Source organism: Rhea pennata, chromosome 5 (assembly GCF_028389875.1).
Source record: "Rhea pennata isolate bPtePen1 chromosome 5, bPtePen1.pri, whole genome shotgun sequence".
Taxonomy (NCBI): domain Eukaryota; kingdom Metazoa; phylum Chordata; class Aves; order Rheiformes; family Rheidae; genus Rhea; species Rhea pennata.
In genome coordinates this window covers 20,763,643-20,776,757 of record NC_084667.1, presented here as the reverse complement: position 1 = coordinate 20,776,757, position 13,115 = coordinate 20,763,643, and the positions used below count along the sequence as shown (strand labels likewise).

Sequence of the window (13,115 nt, the reverse complement as noted above, 5' to 3'; positions counted from 1 at the left end):
TGCTGACAAACTTTTCAGCGTACGCCAGACAAAACAGTTTTTAGCGGAGAGCTTCCAGGGCCGTGCGCCAGCAAAGGCTGCGTGCTGCCACCTGAAATGGGCCCGGAGCGAGGCTGAGGTCAGGGATCGCGGCGCCTCGGGGGGCGCAAGGCGGCTCTGCAGCCCGGCCCCGGCTCGCGGAGCGAAAAGGGCTCCTGCGGGGCGGCCCGCGGCGCCGGGCTCCGCTCCTGGCTCGGCGCTCCGCTGAGGAAGCGCCTGGGGCCGCTTCCCGCCGCCGCCCGCGCTCACCTGCGCCGCGCCGGCTCCGCCGGCTCCCGGCCGCGCTGCCGCCCCCGCGGCCTCCCGGGGCGCGGGACGCACCGCCCCGTCCTCCCCCCTCCCAAAATGGCGGGTCGCGGCCTTCCGGTTCCGGGTGGTGCGGGGAGGCCGGGATCGGGAAGATGGCGCCGGCAGCAGCGTCCGGGCGGGGCGGAGCGGGACGGGCGTGGGTGCCCTGGCGCTGGGCTCTGGGCCTGTGCTCGCTGCTGGCCCTGGGGCCGCGGCCCGTCGCCGCCACCACCCACTGGGTGGTCACGGAGGACGGGAAGATCCAGCAGCAGGTGAGGGCGACCGGGTGGCCGCGGGCCTGGCGGGCGCGGCCGGGCCTGGGCGCCCCCGCGGCGGCGGTTGCCGTGGCGGGGCCGTCTTCGGCCTTGCGAGCGAGCGAGCGGCGGCTTGCGCGACCGCTGCCCCCGGCCCGGCTCCCTTCCGCCCCTCCTGGGAGCAGCGGCGGCCTTGCGCCCGCTCGCCGCGGGGGCTCCGCAGTGCCGCCGCGGGGCAGCCGCGGTGCCCGGTCCCGCTGCCGCGCGGGGCCTCGAGGAGTTACAGCGCGTATGTGGTGTTCGGGCTTTGTTACGGCTTGTTTTGCTCCCGCTTTGTTGTAAGGGGAATGGGATCAGAAATCTGCGCCTGTGTCAGGTGCGCTCAAGTCTTGGGCAGCGCTACTCAGTCCGCTTCCAAGAGGAGCGGAAGAGACAATCCCTGCAGAAAGCTGTGCTCTCCCCCCCTTAATTTTGATCAAAACCGGAAGAATGTGGAGGGAAGGATGTCTTTCTGCTTTCTCTCTCTCTCTCTCTCTCTCTCTTTTTTTTTTTTTTTTTTTTTTTTTGAGAGAGAGAGAGAGAGAGAATTTGTGGGGGTATCTCCAACCAGAAAGCATTGTAGCCTTCAGTCAGAGCAAACTGACTTTCTGGGAAGTGAATCGTACTGTCTGACAGATTTCCAGCACTGCCTTGTCGATCCCTGCTGCCTTATGAGTCTCAAGCACCATCTCATGTCTCTTAAGCTGTCTTCAGGGATCCAAGCATTCTCTCACCCCAGTTAATGACAGATTAATGGAGGATAACATTTCCAGGCTGTTCTCTCTTCCTTTTCCCACTTTATGTGGTAGGGATGTGGTGAGAGCATATGATAAGGGTCTGGAAGCATCTGTGTGAGTGTATTAATTATATATTATCAGATCTTGATGAAGTGTTGATTATTGCACGAAAAACAGCTGTGACTTGAAAAAAAAAAAACTAGTTAGCTAAAATGACTTGAAATCTGATTAGCTAAATTCCAGCACTCATCTTAAGAAATGGCTTTTCATGATGTCAGTTAGCTGATGGTATGTGTAGATGCTTCCACTGTACCACTGCTGTGTAGCAAGCTACACAATTACGGCTAAATACCCTTTCTACGTAAGGGCGTTCCTGTGTTCAAGTAGTTAAACTGTAGCTAAGATGATAAAATGATGTCTGTGGAATAAGTTAACTTCCTTTACCCACGTAGTCAAATGAGCTCATTCTAGCTAGGAGACTGGCTCAGGTTCTGAACTTGGTATACTTGGTGTATGAGGAGCTAGATTCTTCAGAAACTGCAATCTAATGCTTTTTCATAACATGTGTTAATTGTCCTAATTGTCCAGTGAGCTTTTCATAATAATATCTATTTCAGCCCTTTTTCTTCTTCTTTCTGTGGCTCTTGAGAAATAGAAGTTTAGATTTGTGGCTGTTGGCTGTTATCAGCCCTGTAGAGCGCCTCTCAATTTCATTTTTTTACTTACTGAAAATCTTGGGAGTGAGAAGAGTGGGCCTTTTCCAGGATGAACTTTAATATTGTTTTAAATGCCAAAGTATGGTTGTTTTGCTGTTAACTCTTAGAATCACAGCAGATAACTTCCAATGTCCCGCAACAGAAAGAATTGTCATCTGTTCATTGAGAATGAGATGACTGATAATTGTGAACTAGTGAACTGATAACAAACTAATGTTACAAAGTATTTGAGCTATCCTTCTCTTAACACCAAGACATAACTACTTGTTAACAGAAAATAAACCTGAAATTTTCATGCAGAGCATCTTTTTGCCTTAATTTTTTAGAATATTCTTCATGAAGTTGGTATTTATCATGAGGGCTTGTCTTTTTACTGGTTTAACCATTCAGTCATTCTTTCCAGCTGATTTGCTCTGTGCATTTTCAGTGGAGCTTTCCTCTACGTTCATCTTGCAAATCTTTTGACTCTGCAGCTTTTTGTGCTTGCCTGCAGTGTCCAGTATTTCAGCTTCTCAACATTCTCAGAGCCCTGCCCGTCACCTTAGCAGTTTCTTTACCAGTTATAATTAATCTACTGCTGTTTTGTGGAGCACTGTTGTTGTATCTTTTTTTTTCTGTAGTGCTTTAGACTCCTCCTTCAAACTTAAAAATAACAATCCATTGTACTAGTTACTGCTGCTTCAATGGCAGCCCATGTTTGAATTTTAGTGCTACAGCCCGCTATGCAGTTGGCATCTTTGCTGCAAGGGCACGCTGCCGACTCATCGTTAGTTGCTTCGCTGCCAGAAGCCCCGGGCTCTTTTCTGCAAAGCTGTTTTCTGTTCAGTCAGCCCCAACTTTGCTAGTTCACGGGCATATTCTGTCCCAGGTGCTGGATTCTGCAGTTGCCTTTGTTGAACTTAATGAATGAGATTCCCATCAGTGCATTTCTTCAGTGGTGTCTCAAACAGCAGCTCTAGCTTCCAGCTTATGCATCCCTTCCCCGAGTCTGCAGAGGACACTAAGCTTGCTGTGGCCTTTTTTCACTGTTGCCTAGATCATTAATACATACATTAAACAGTGTTGGCCCCAGTGTTCATCCCTGAGGGATGCTGCTGATAACCAGCCACGGTTTGGACTTTGTAGTGCTGATCACAACCGTTCCAGCCCAGCAGTCTCGAATTAGAAGTGGCTAATACTACCTGGTGACTAAGAGTGGTATATTAATTAGCACTTAACTTTAGAAATATTAGCTTTCTCAGTCTGAAATGTATTAAAAAAATAAAAGATTGCCCCTATTTTATAGAAAAAAAAGGTTTATTCTTCATTTGGGTTACCTTAGTTTGTTTGAAAGAAGCCCAGATTATTAAGATGCAAGCAAAGCTTAAGTGATAGTAAGAGCCAGACATTCCCTGCGCTAAATTAGTCACTAACATGGATGTCCAGATAAGCATCAGTGACAAGTGGCTTTCTTCAGATTGAAGTTTATTACTGGGAACTGTTTTCCTTGTTTCCAAAGTGCACCATGGATCAGGAGCTGAAAGCTGAAGTGATAGACCCTGACCTCTATACAAAATGCAACAGCCTGAATCTGTTTGAGGGAAAGAGAGGAGTTTATATTCTTACACCAAAATGTCCACTAGCTGTTTTGTCCTTAGAGTGCAACAAGGTGTAAGCCTCTAACACGAGACTACACTCACGTGAGATTGATTTTCCTGAGGCATAAGACAGCAGTTCCGTGACTAAGGTTTCAACTGGAGTTCCCACTGTTATAACACCCTGAAAGAGGTGGCAAAATTGAGGCAAACCTAACAATTTTAAGTATATCACCAAGGTCTCATCTAATAAAAGGGAGTGCTTGCTAAGTAGGCCCTGCTGTTCCCATTCCTAGTAAGTATTTGTGAATGATGAAACAAATTAATTCCCAGCTGTGCATGTAGCTTTTCATGTCTCATTACTGAGGAAGCCACCAAACTTGTCTATTTTGGTAGCTGTTTCCAGGTCAAAATCATCACTCTTTGAATCAGTTAATTTATCTTCTTTTGGGTTTCAGTCTACATTGAAATACGACTTCCTGCAATGCTAGGGTCAGAGTAATTGTGTCTCTCTAAGGAGACTATATTTGCTCAGTGCACATTTATAAACCTTTTTATTTCACAACTCCTGGTATAAATCGGACTATTGCTGATTTTAGACTGTCCTTGCGTGGTAATAGGGGAACTAATTACTTCACTAAAGTGCCAGTGCACTTCAAGAGAAGAGAAAGGTTGGGCTAAGAGGATGACAAACAAGTGACATGGATAACATACAATACAGTGAACAATTTCAGTGGTCACTTGTGGCTTTACTGGGGAGGGCCAGCTGCTGTAATGTAGCGGAGGAATCTGACTTACTAGAGCTGGGGCTGAATCCTTCTAAACATCACATATTGGGACATGATGGAGACATCTGAAGCCAAGCAAGCTGGGAGGAGTCAAAGGATTGCTGTGTGCATTCTGGAGCACTAGAAATGCTGAAAAAGCTAGTTCTGAGGACCTAGACTAAAAGAAGAAACCTCCCAGACAGACGACTAAAGAAGGACTGAGGAAGTGTTGCCAGGAGCAGAGAGGCTCTGGCCAGGAATCTGAGCTGGCAAAAAGTTGATTTGTTTATAATGTGTTGTTGGTTGTTTTGAAATTTGATGGGGGGGGGATCTGGAAAAGAGAGTGAGAGAGCAAGGTTTTTACCCTATTCTGAGCTGAGGGGACTAGCTGCTCAGTAATAGTGGCATGTGAATTTCATGCAGGGGAGCATTGTGTTTAATCCTTGTTTGGTACAAGTAAAGAAAAGAAACATTGCATGGCAGTTGTTCATTTGATTAAGAATTTGAATGCGAGTGTGGCCCTCCTTGCATCCTACAAGGCAGAATGATTCATGGATGGCTTTAGAGCTAGATAATGCATTACTGATGCCTGCCTAGCATTTGACTGCATGCAGCCATTAACAGGTTGAAATGAAAACATGGTCCATGTACTCAGAGAAAAAGCTGCAATCCAAGATGAAGTGAATATAGAAAATCTAGTGCAGCCAAATGAAAAATGTGTTGTATGTCAAAAACAAAGAAAATTCTTACTGAAATGGATAGCATAGCATGTGTTCCCTGAAACAATCTTCTGCAAAAGTGCTTCTAATTGAGTATGTGCAAAGAGGCTGGAGGTTGGTATTAATCTACCACTGTTTACTAGAAGTCATCCAACCCCAGGATGAAAAGTTGAAGCATGAAGTTTTTGAATTGTAGCTCAGGGTCCTAGCTTATTCTCTGGAAGAGAGCAGCTTGCTTTATTTTAAAATGTCTTTCTTGGTCACTGGAAGACTGTGAGGTTTTGACCTTTCTTTAGGGCAAAACCTAGAAAACTCTTCACTTTGTTCTCTGTCTTTTCCTAAGTGTATCCGAAAAGCTTGAACCTGATCCTTTTTAAATACTGAATGGTGGAGAAACTTGCATCATTGTCCCAGATCAGATGCTTCTGACAGAGAACTATGTTTTACCAGCACAGTGTGCTTGTTGGGGAGCAAGGCATGGATTTTTATGTACCTCTATGAAGGTCATGGCTAGATGAAAAATTTGGTAGAAATAGCCTTTGTGTTAGTCCATAAGTGAAGTGCAGTCAGACGTGCAGAATTATTCTTCTGTGCTAAGGCAATGGTGTAGCATAAGCAGCTTTTGCTGTTTTCAGCTCAGCTGTGGAAAGATTTGTGTCTGAGGCAGAGAAGGTAGGGAGCAGGTCTGAAGAGCCATTGAAGTGTGGTTATAACTCATTTTTTCCCTACCTCCACCCCACCCATGTCACTGTCTACTAGGTAAGCTTATGCCAAATTCTGACTGCTGACAACAAATCTTTAATACAATCAGGTATTGTTTGGGCCAAATCCAAACAATATTCACTGAGATGGTTCCCTTTATAAATCCAGAAGGTGCCAGCTGCGCTCCTGGCTATTTGTAGGCACAGGATTAGGCACAGACTTACCTTAACTCTGACTTCTGGTGGGGGTCTGTGTGGCTTTGTCCTCTGGGCCACAGTGTGGTTTCCAGATCCTGTGTGTTTTAGTATCTTTATCCTTCTTTTTCCTGGCCTCTCATCCTGTTCTGTGTTAGTTTTAAACTAAGTGTAGGAGAAACTAACAAGATGGATAAGAATCCACTTTTCAAAACTGATTTTTCTATGGTGAAGTCTGTGCTTGGAGCCTGGCATGTTTTCCCCATATTGTGAGCTCCATAGCAAAAGGATAGCCTGGAAGTAGCCCAAGCATATGTTTGCATGAAGGGCCCATCAATGCCAAAAAGGGCAAAGTCAGCAAGCCTGTAAAATCCAATGTTCTTTCAAGTAGCTGAACTTTTTTTTTTCTTTTTGAGTTTAAAGCTGAATTCCTGTTGGCTTAAAAAAAGAAAAATTGAGAAATGGGAACCATACTATAAAATGCCTGCTCAAACAATGCGTCACAGCATGAAGTCTTTCCTTTAAAAGTTAACCAAGAAACCCATTGGTTTATCTGCTCTTCTTTCTGTTTTTGTCATCATTTGCTGGAAAAAAAGTATTTGAATTCTTTAAGTATCTTATAGCAATTAATTTTTATCCTTTTCTGGGATTTGAGTAGGAGAACACTTAATATTTTTAGGCTTTGGCAATGAGCAGGCAGCAGGAACCAGACTGCTTTTCTTCTAAAAACAATTACTTGTATTATCGGTGTATATGAGTGATCTCACTGTCTCTTGTTCTGATTCAGCTGAATATGCCTGGCTGGCATCTCTTTGGCTACTGTAGAAAATAAACCTTAGCTAGAAAGTATGCATTAGAAACTTGATTTGAATCCATAAGCCTGACTACCAGTACATTGCAATCTGAGTGTTTTCCTTCAGTGAATTTAGATCTATGAGATTCATAGCTGATACCCTCTTGAAGTGATCTCTGTTGAGCGAGCCTATTGTGTAAATGCTGAAGTTATGTTTGGGTGATAAATTTGAAGCACTACAAGCATTTAAAATTGCTATTTTCCCTGTAGCTCAGCTCTTAACAAAACAACTAATGCCGTTTTTTAACAGACTATGTAGGGTTTCAAATGACTATTATAAAAAATCAATTCAACACTGTCTTTCTAGATTAATCTTTCTGTGACACCCCTTGGAATAAGAGTCTTCCGACACTTCCTGTTCATTATCTGCCTAAGCCAAAGTGCCTGTGCACCGTTTCAGTTTTATACCTTGTCTTGCACTGAGACATTTACATAATTTTCTGCAACGTTTTCAGAAATGCCATGATACTATCCCACTTATTTGGAGTGTAGACTATCTCAAGATGGCCAGAATTTACCAATAGGCAAACATAGTTTTTTAAATCCTTCTCCTACTTAAGATTGCAAAGAGTTCTAGTCTGGTTGGGAATTGTCAGAGGTAAAGTGGCAAAAATCCCCTCTTTAAACAAGTACCAGCAACTCATTGTGCATACAGCATAAATTAATGTGGTGTCATTCCCAGTTTCTTTCTGTCATAATCTACTTCTGCATATAACACAATTTTTAGGGCATGCACCAGCACTGACAGCTGTTCTGGTTTTGGTGTTCCTGTTTCTTAGTTAACAGTGAGATTTTCAAAAAAGGCCCTACATAAAAATAGTTGACCGAAACATTCATTTACCCTCATTTTTAAAAGTTACTTCCTAGTACAATGTAACTAAGTTGTGAGGAAAAACTATTTACCAGAAGGTTTCACAAATCTACCAAGTTTAATTATTTGGAGACCTTGAGGTATGCAGGTAACATATGAGAGTAAGGCTTAGAGGTTTGAGTCATCTACTGTGGCTTTTTTTTTTTTTTTTTGTTGTTGCACAAATTCAGTGTGTTTCCTGCTGACTCAGTTTTTTAGTGTACTTTGTGACCGTGAATAAATTTGAGCTGTGCTTTATAAAAAGAAACTTTCACCTTCGAGCAAAGTTGAACAGAGAACACTTATTCTAAAAGTGGTTTACTGGCAGACTTTCTGCAGTGTAACTATAGTAGCCATTTGAATTTCAATGAAGGCTTTTCAGCACTTTTTTTTTTTCAGTTTACTATGTCTGAATTGAAGTCAGATTCTTGCCTTTCAGATATTTCATCTTGAGTGTCACTGTTCCAGCACTTTGGAGGAAAACTAAATGAGAAAGGTGTTCTGCCATAGGCCAAATACTTAGAGTTAAAAATAAATAAATTAGAACAAGCATCTTTTTCTGGCTTATGAGTCTGTTAAACATGAAGCTCTAGATCTATAAGCTGACTTACTTTTTGTTTCATCTCAGAAGAACATTATCTTTCTGGAAGACAAGCTACATTCCAATGCCCCTTTGTTTTTTTTGCTGTTCTAACGCCCATAATCAGGTGGTAAAAGATAACAGACTTTGCATGAAACGGTGAGGTATTGGCATGCCACTCACCATACTGCATGAAAGCAAAGCTACTGTTTCTGACATAATTTGGATTTATAATAAAATCCTCAGCTCTTGCTTTACACATCACAGGAAACATCAAAAGCGATGTGATTTTGAAACGTGTGTATGCATGCAACTTTGGGCAGTGTGGCATGCTCAAGCAAGACTGTGCATCCTGCCTGGCAGTAGATTGACTCCTGTGGTACAAAGCCCCTTAGAGCACATGAGTATTTGGTTGCAACGGTTACGGTGTTTAAATAAAACTTGACAGCCTCTGAAATAACACCTGCTCCATAGTAATATTTGTGGACTGTTGATGGCAGAGCTATGCTAGTTTCCAGTGCAAAGTTGTGGGCTTTTTTCTTATTAGTCAATTGTTTAAAACTTGACATAAATACGAGCTACCCTACACATCTTTCACAATGCTCAGAACAAATACAAACTTGTCTTCCATCCAATAGTGCTAGAACCTTTTCCACAAGTCTTGTGAAGTTACAGTGACAGAACCCACCTAAGCTCTTTAATTCACAGCAGGAGCTGTGACAGTAGACAATTACTTGCAAATGTTGCACTGTGGTGAAGGAGAGGGGCTGGATACAAGCTAGTAAATATACACCATTTGTGCTATGAGATGATATGCAATTGTAGATTCTGCACCTATGTAGATATAATGTGCTCTTTCCTCAAAATGTTCCAGTTCTATTCATGTTGCTTAATATTTTCTGTCTAAATAAGTGTTTTTTGTCTAGTGGATGCCATGAAATTTAGATCAAGTATGCAAAGGCTGCAGACATAAAAGAGAAATCAACTGATATTTCACACAAAATGTGTCTGGTGGAACCAGTCCCATTCCGCTTGTTTTTGGTTGTGTGGGTGTTTTTTTGTTTTTGTTTTGTTTTTAGTTGGAGCTATTTCTGCAATGCAAACAGAGATAAGTCTGCTGGGTGACTATTAAATACAGGAAGCCTGTGTGTCATTAAGAGCAAACATGACATGGGACTGAATTAAACTGGTATCTTCTAAACTCTGCAGTATTTTAGTAGTATTTACAGTATTTTTTTTGTGAGGAAAGAGGTGTATAATCCAGAACAATCCTCCACATATATATATATATATATACACACACATACATACATATATATATATGTGTGTGTGTGTGTGTGTGTATATATATATATATATAGGCTATATGTTTTGTGATTAAAGAGTCAGATCAGCGAAGAGACAGGTCAGCGAATTTTTGAGGGTTCTTTTGTATCTTTGGTTTGCATCGTCATGTCTTTGGGTGGTGGTGGTGTTCCCCGCCAAAGAAGTAGCCTACAGAAAACCCCTGGCCTCTGTTATATTTGTATTTGCTGTACAATTTTGTACTTCATGAGAATAACTGCACTGAAAAGTGAGAAGGTAATGACTGACACTAGCACAGGAAGCACCATCGGCAAGGATGTAGTAAGGCTTTAAAAGACAGATCACGAGTGCTGCAGGACTCTTCAGTGTGCATTCTCATTTTTAGCAAGTGCTATTTACCCACTTACCTGTACCTCTGTTGCTACTGTTCCCCCTGCTTTGCAGATTATGCTGAAATTATACCTTTATGTACTACCTGCTCAGTGCATTAAATGCATCATGAGTTGTGGCTCTTGATGTCAAGGGTAGTGTTGGTGTTCTGTACAGGTGATTAGCATTCTGTTTTCCTAGCTGTAGAAACAGTTGGCACTGTGAAGGAAAATGTTTGTTCTGGGGAGGGATGGTGTGAAAAGGTGGATAACAAACCAGAAGTCTTGATAATATTTTTGGCTAGATTTGAGAGGGAAAGGTTGTGTTTCTAGCAGCAGTTCCTGAGCCATGTGATTGTGGGTGTTGAGACGAGAGATGATAAAATGCTTACCAGAGGTCAGTTCAGACTGGCTTGCTGATCTAGTTGAAAATTCATTGTTTAATCTTTTCTCTGATCATTTTGGAGCTAGGTTGGTTTGTCTGATTCTCAGTGGAGCTGTAAGATTGCAGGTAGTAAGAAAGAAAAGGCAATAGGGTGACTTTTTGATCAGCCTAAGCAGAAAAGGAAATTACGCTTCAAACTATGAAACCATGAGTACCATCATCCTCCAAACTGATGTATGGTGAAGACCAGGTTCACATGACTTTTTCTCATTCTGTATGCGTGATACCCTAAGATCTCCTGTGGTTTTTCAGTTAAGAATCAGTTTTCCTTTGTGTCATGCAAAAGCATTCAGCTTTAGAGCAAATTGTTATTTCCTCAATCATAAGTTTGTAATGCCTTCATGCTGTAAATGTATAAATTAAAAAGTGTGAAGATGTATATGTTATATGCAGCTTGCTTTTATGAGCTGCCAGAAAGAATGTTTTGGATGTGCTGGATCGAGTTTCCGTGGCAAACGTCATATATTTGTCCAGCAAAGATGCTTTTTTTTTCCAATCAAACTCTTTCAGAAATCATTAGACCTAGATGGATTTTTATTTCTAACAGCTAATAATAAAGTCTTTGCTTTGATAGTTTCTTAAAATTGAAGTTTTGAATTTCCAGTATCAGAAATGATCAAATCTAAATGTAAATCTGAGGTCAGATTTACTATTAAAGTTTTAGTTTTGGAGCTTTGGCCTTAAAAAGAGATAATGGTTACTAAGGTTATTTAATAATATCAGCTGTCTAATAGATTGAGGATTCTTGTAATCATTAGAAGGTGCTCATTTGCTGGGGATAAACTGAGGTCAGATCTGTAAGTGGAAAAGCTGAAGACTGAGGAAAAATATGGTGCTCATGACTAAACTGGATATAATTTCCTAGTGGATTGAAATAACCTTATGAATAAACTTGTGGGCATTGCTGTTTGATTGCCACCATCCCTTTGATTTCTTTTCATGCTACCATGCTATCAACTGTAGTTGATAGGAATCTGGAACCACTTATTACATGTCACATTGCTTTCCTGTCAACCCAAGCATTTTGGACTGGTAAAATACCACCCCATATACCCAAATGTTAAATTCAGAACTTCCTCTTATGAGATTATTTTAGTTCAAACTATAAACAGAGTCTATCTGGGAATATCATTTTGTTTCTGAGTGAATTGCAGGCTGAGACCCTTCAATTTGCAGAGTAAGATTTTGTAAATGGTATTGCCTGAACAGCATCCTGCAAAAAATCACTCCCCAGATGCAGTTTGTCACTGAAAGTGGACCTGATAGTCAACTCTTAAATTTTGGTCTCAGCGACTTTATAATATCATGCAAGACGCCTTTAACAGTCAGAGCAAGGGTGCTCTTTTGGAGTGTGTAATTAAGTGCTTTAAACACAGTCAAATTTCCTATGTGTATTTTTTCTTGTAAATTCGTATCTCATTCACTTGTTCGTACTTCATTTGCTAGAGAAGCTACTGTGGCATGTACAAGTACTACATTAATTACATAACTCTGCTTTATGTACAACCTGTTCTAAATGAGGTAAGCCCCATAGGAGGAAATACGAAATATGCCTGTAAGATGCTGTAGACTTTGATACTGCAACTAACAATATCATTAGTTTTGCTGATATATTTTCTGTGCTTTTCTAGACTATCAAGGATGCCGCCTTTTCCTGGCAACAGTTAAATCCATAATCTCCAAATTCATAATGAAAAAAATAAACTGGTATCAATAGCCCCTAGTGTATTCTGTTCGCTTGGTGAAACAAGGGTATTGATTAGACAAGAAAATGAGTTTTGCATGTGTATCTAGACTCTATATGTAACCACTCTTCAAAATGTCTCCAGCCTAAAAGAAGCAATTCAGCTTTTGATGTGAACACGGATACACTTATTTAACCAAAAGTGACATTGATTTGGGGGAGGGGGAGGAATAACAAGAAGAGGCAGATACTTGCTTTCATCATTGAGGATGGAGTACTTGCTTAGTAGGGAGGCTTGTGAGTAGCGTGGACTTAATTTTCAGTAGTCAAAAGAAAGTCAATTTGAGCTTCTTGTTTGACTTGCAATCAAGAGAACCTTTCCCAAAACCAAAACTGTTGACAGGTCACGTTAAAATGAGCAGCACACGCGTCTCCTGTAGGACTATGGCAATTTGTAATTCTCTACAGGAAAAAAGTTTCAGAAACGCAGCTGAGTTACTTGGAAAGTTGGAAATAAGAGCAAGAGTTCGGTGGGTTCTATTGAACATATACGTATAGCAGACTTTTTCAATAAAAGATAATGTGACCTAATTTGGATAGATTTCCTAAAGACACCAAGGCAATCTCTTTTGGCATAGAACGCTCCAGTAAGCCTTATAAATTAAAGAGTAAGAATGAGATTATGGTAGAAAGTGGTGGACAGGCCTTGTTAGAGATATTACTACTAATGCATAGATTGTATTGATGTCTTTAAACAGTAGCTAGTTCTGTTTGCTGACATTTTGAATGGAAACTGAGCACAGATCCAGGAGCGTCTTGGTGTGTTAGTCATTTGTTGTAATAGTCTGAGGTACACTTCCATAAAATGCGGTGAGCTGATCTACAGTACTTCAGAATGGGAGAACCTGCTCTCCTTCCCCATGTCCTTTCCCTGTTATCACCTTCTTCTATTTCCTGGCTTCTGTTCTGGTACTGACTGGGTCCTCCATAAGCTAATTTAA

General features: G+C 41.6%; 1 protein-coding gene across 1 annotated transcript in view; it reads left to right on the top strand.

The window, feature by feature from the left end:
* Positions 1 to 366: 366 nt before the first annotated feature.
* The window catches only part of TTC17 (tetratricopeptide repeat domain 17), a 57,193-nt gene continuing 44,444 nt past the window's right edge, over positions 367 to 13,115 (top strand). The window contains 2 exon segments of the mRNA XM_062577299.1: positions 367 to 430; positions 433 to 599. Coding sequence (XP_062433283.1) covers positions 385 to 430; positions 433 to 599 — 213 coding nt within the window. The 5' untranslated portion in view covers positions 367 to 384.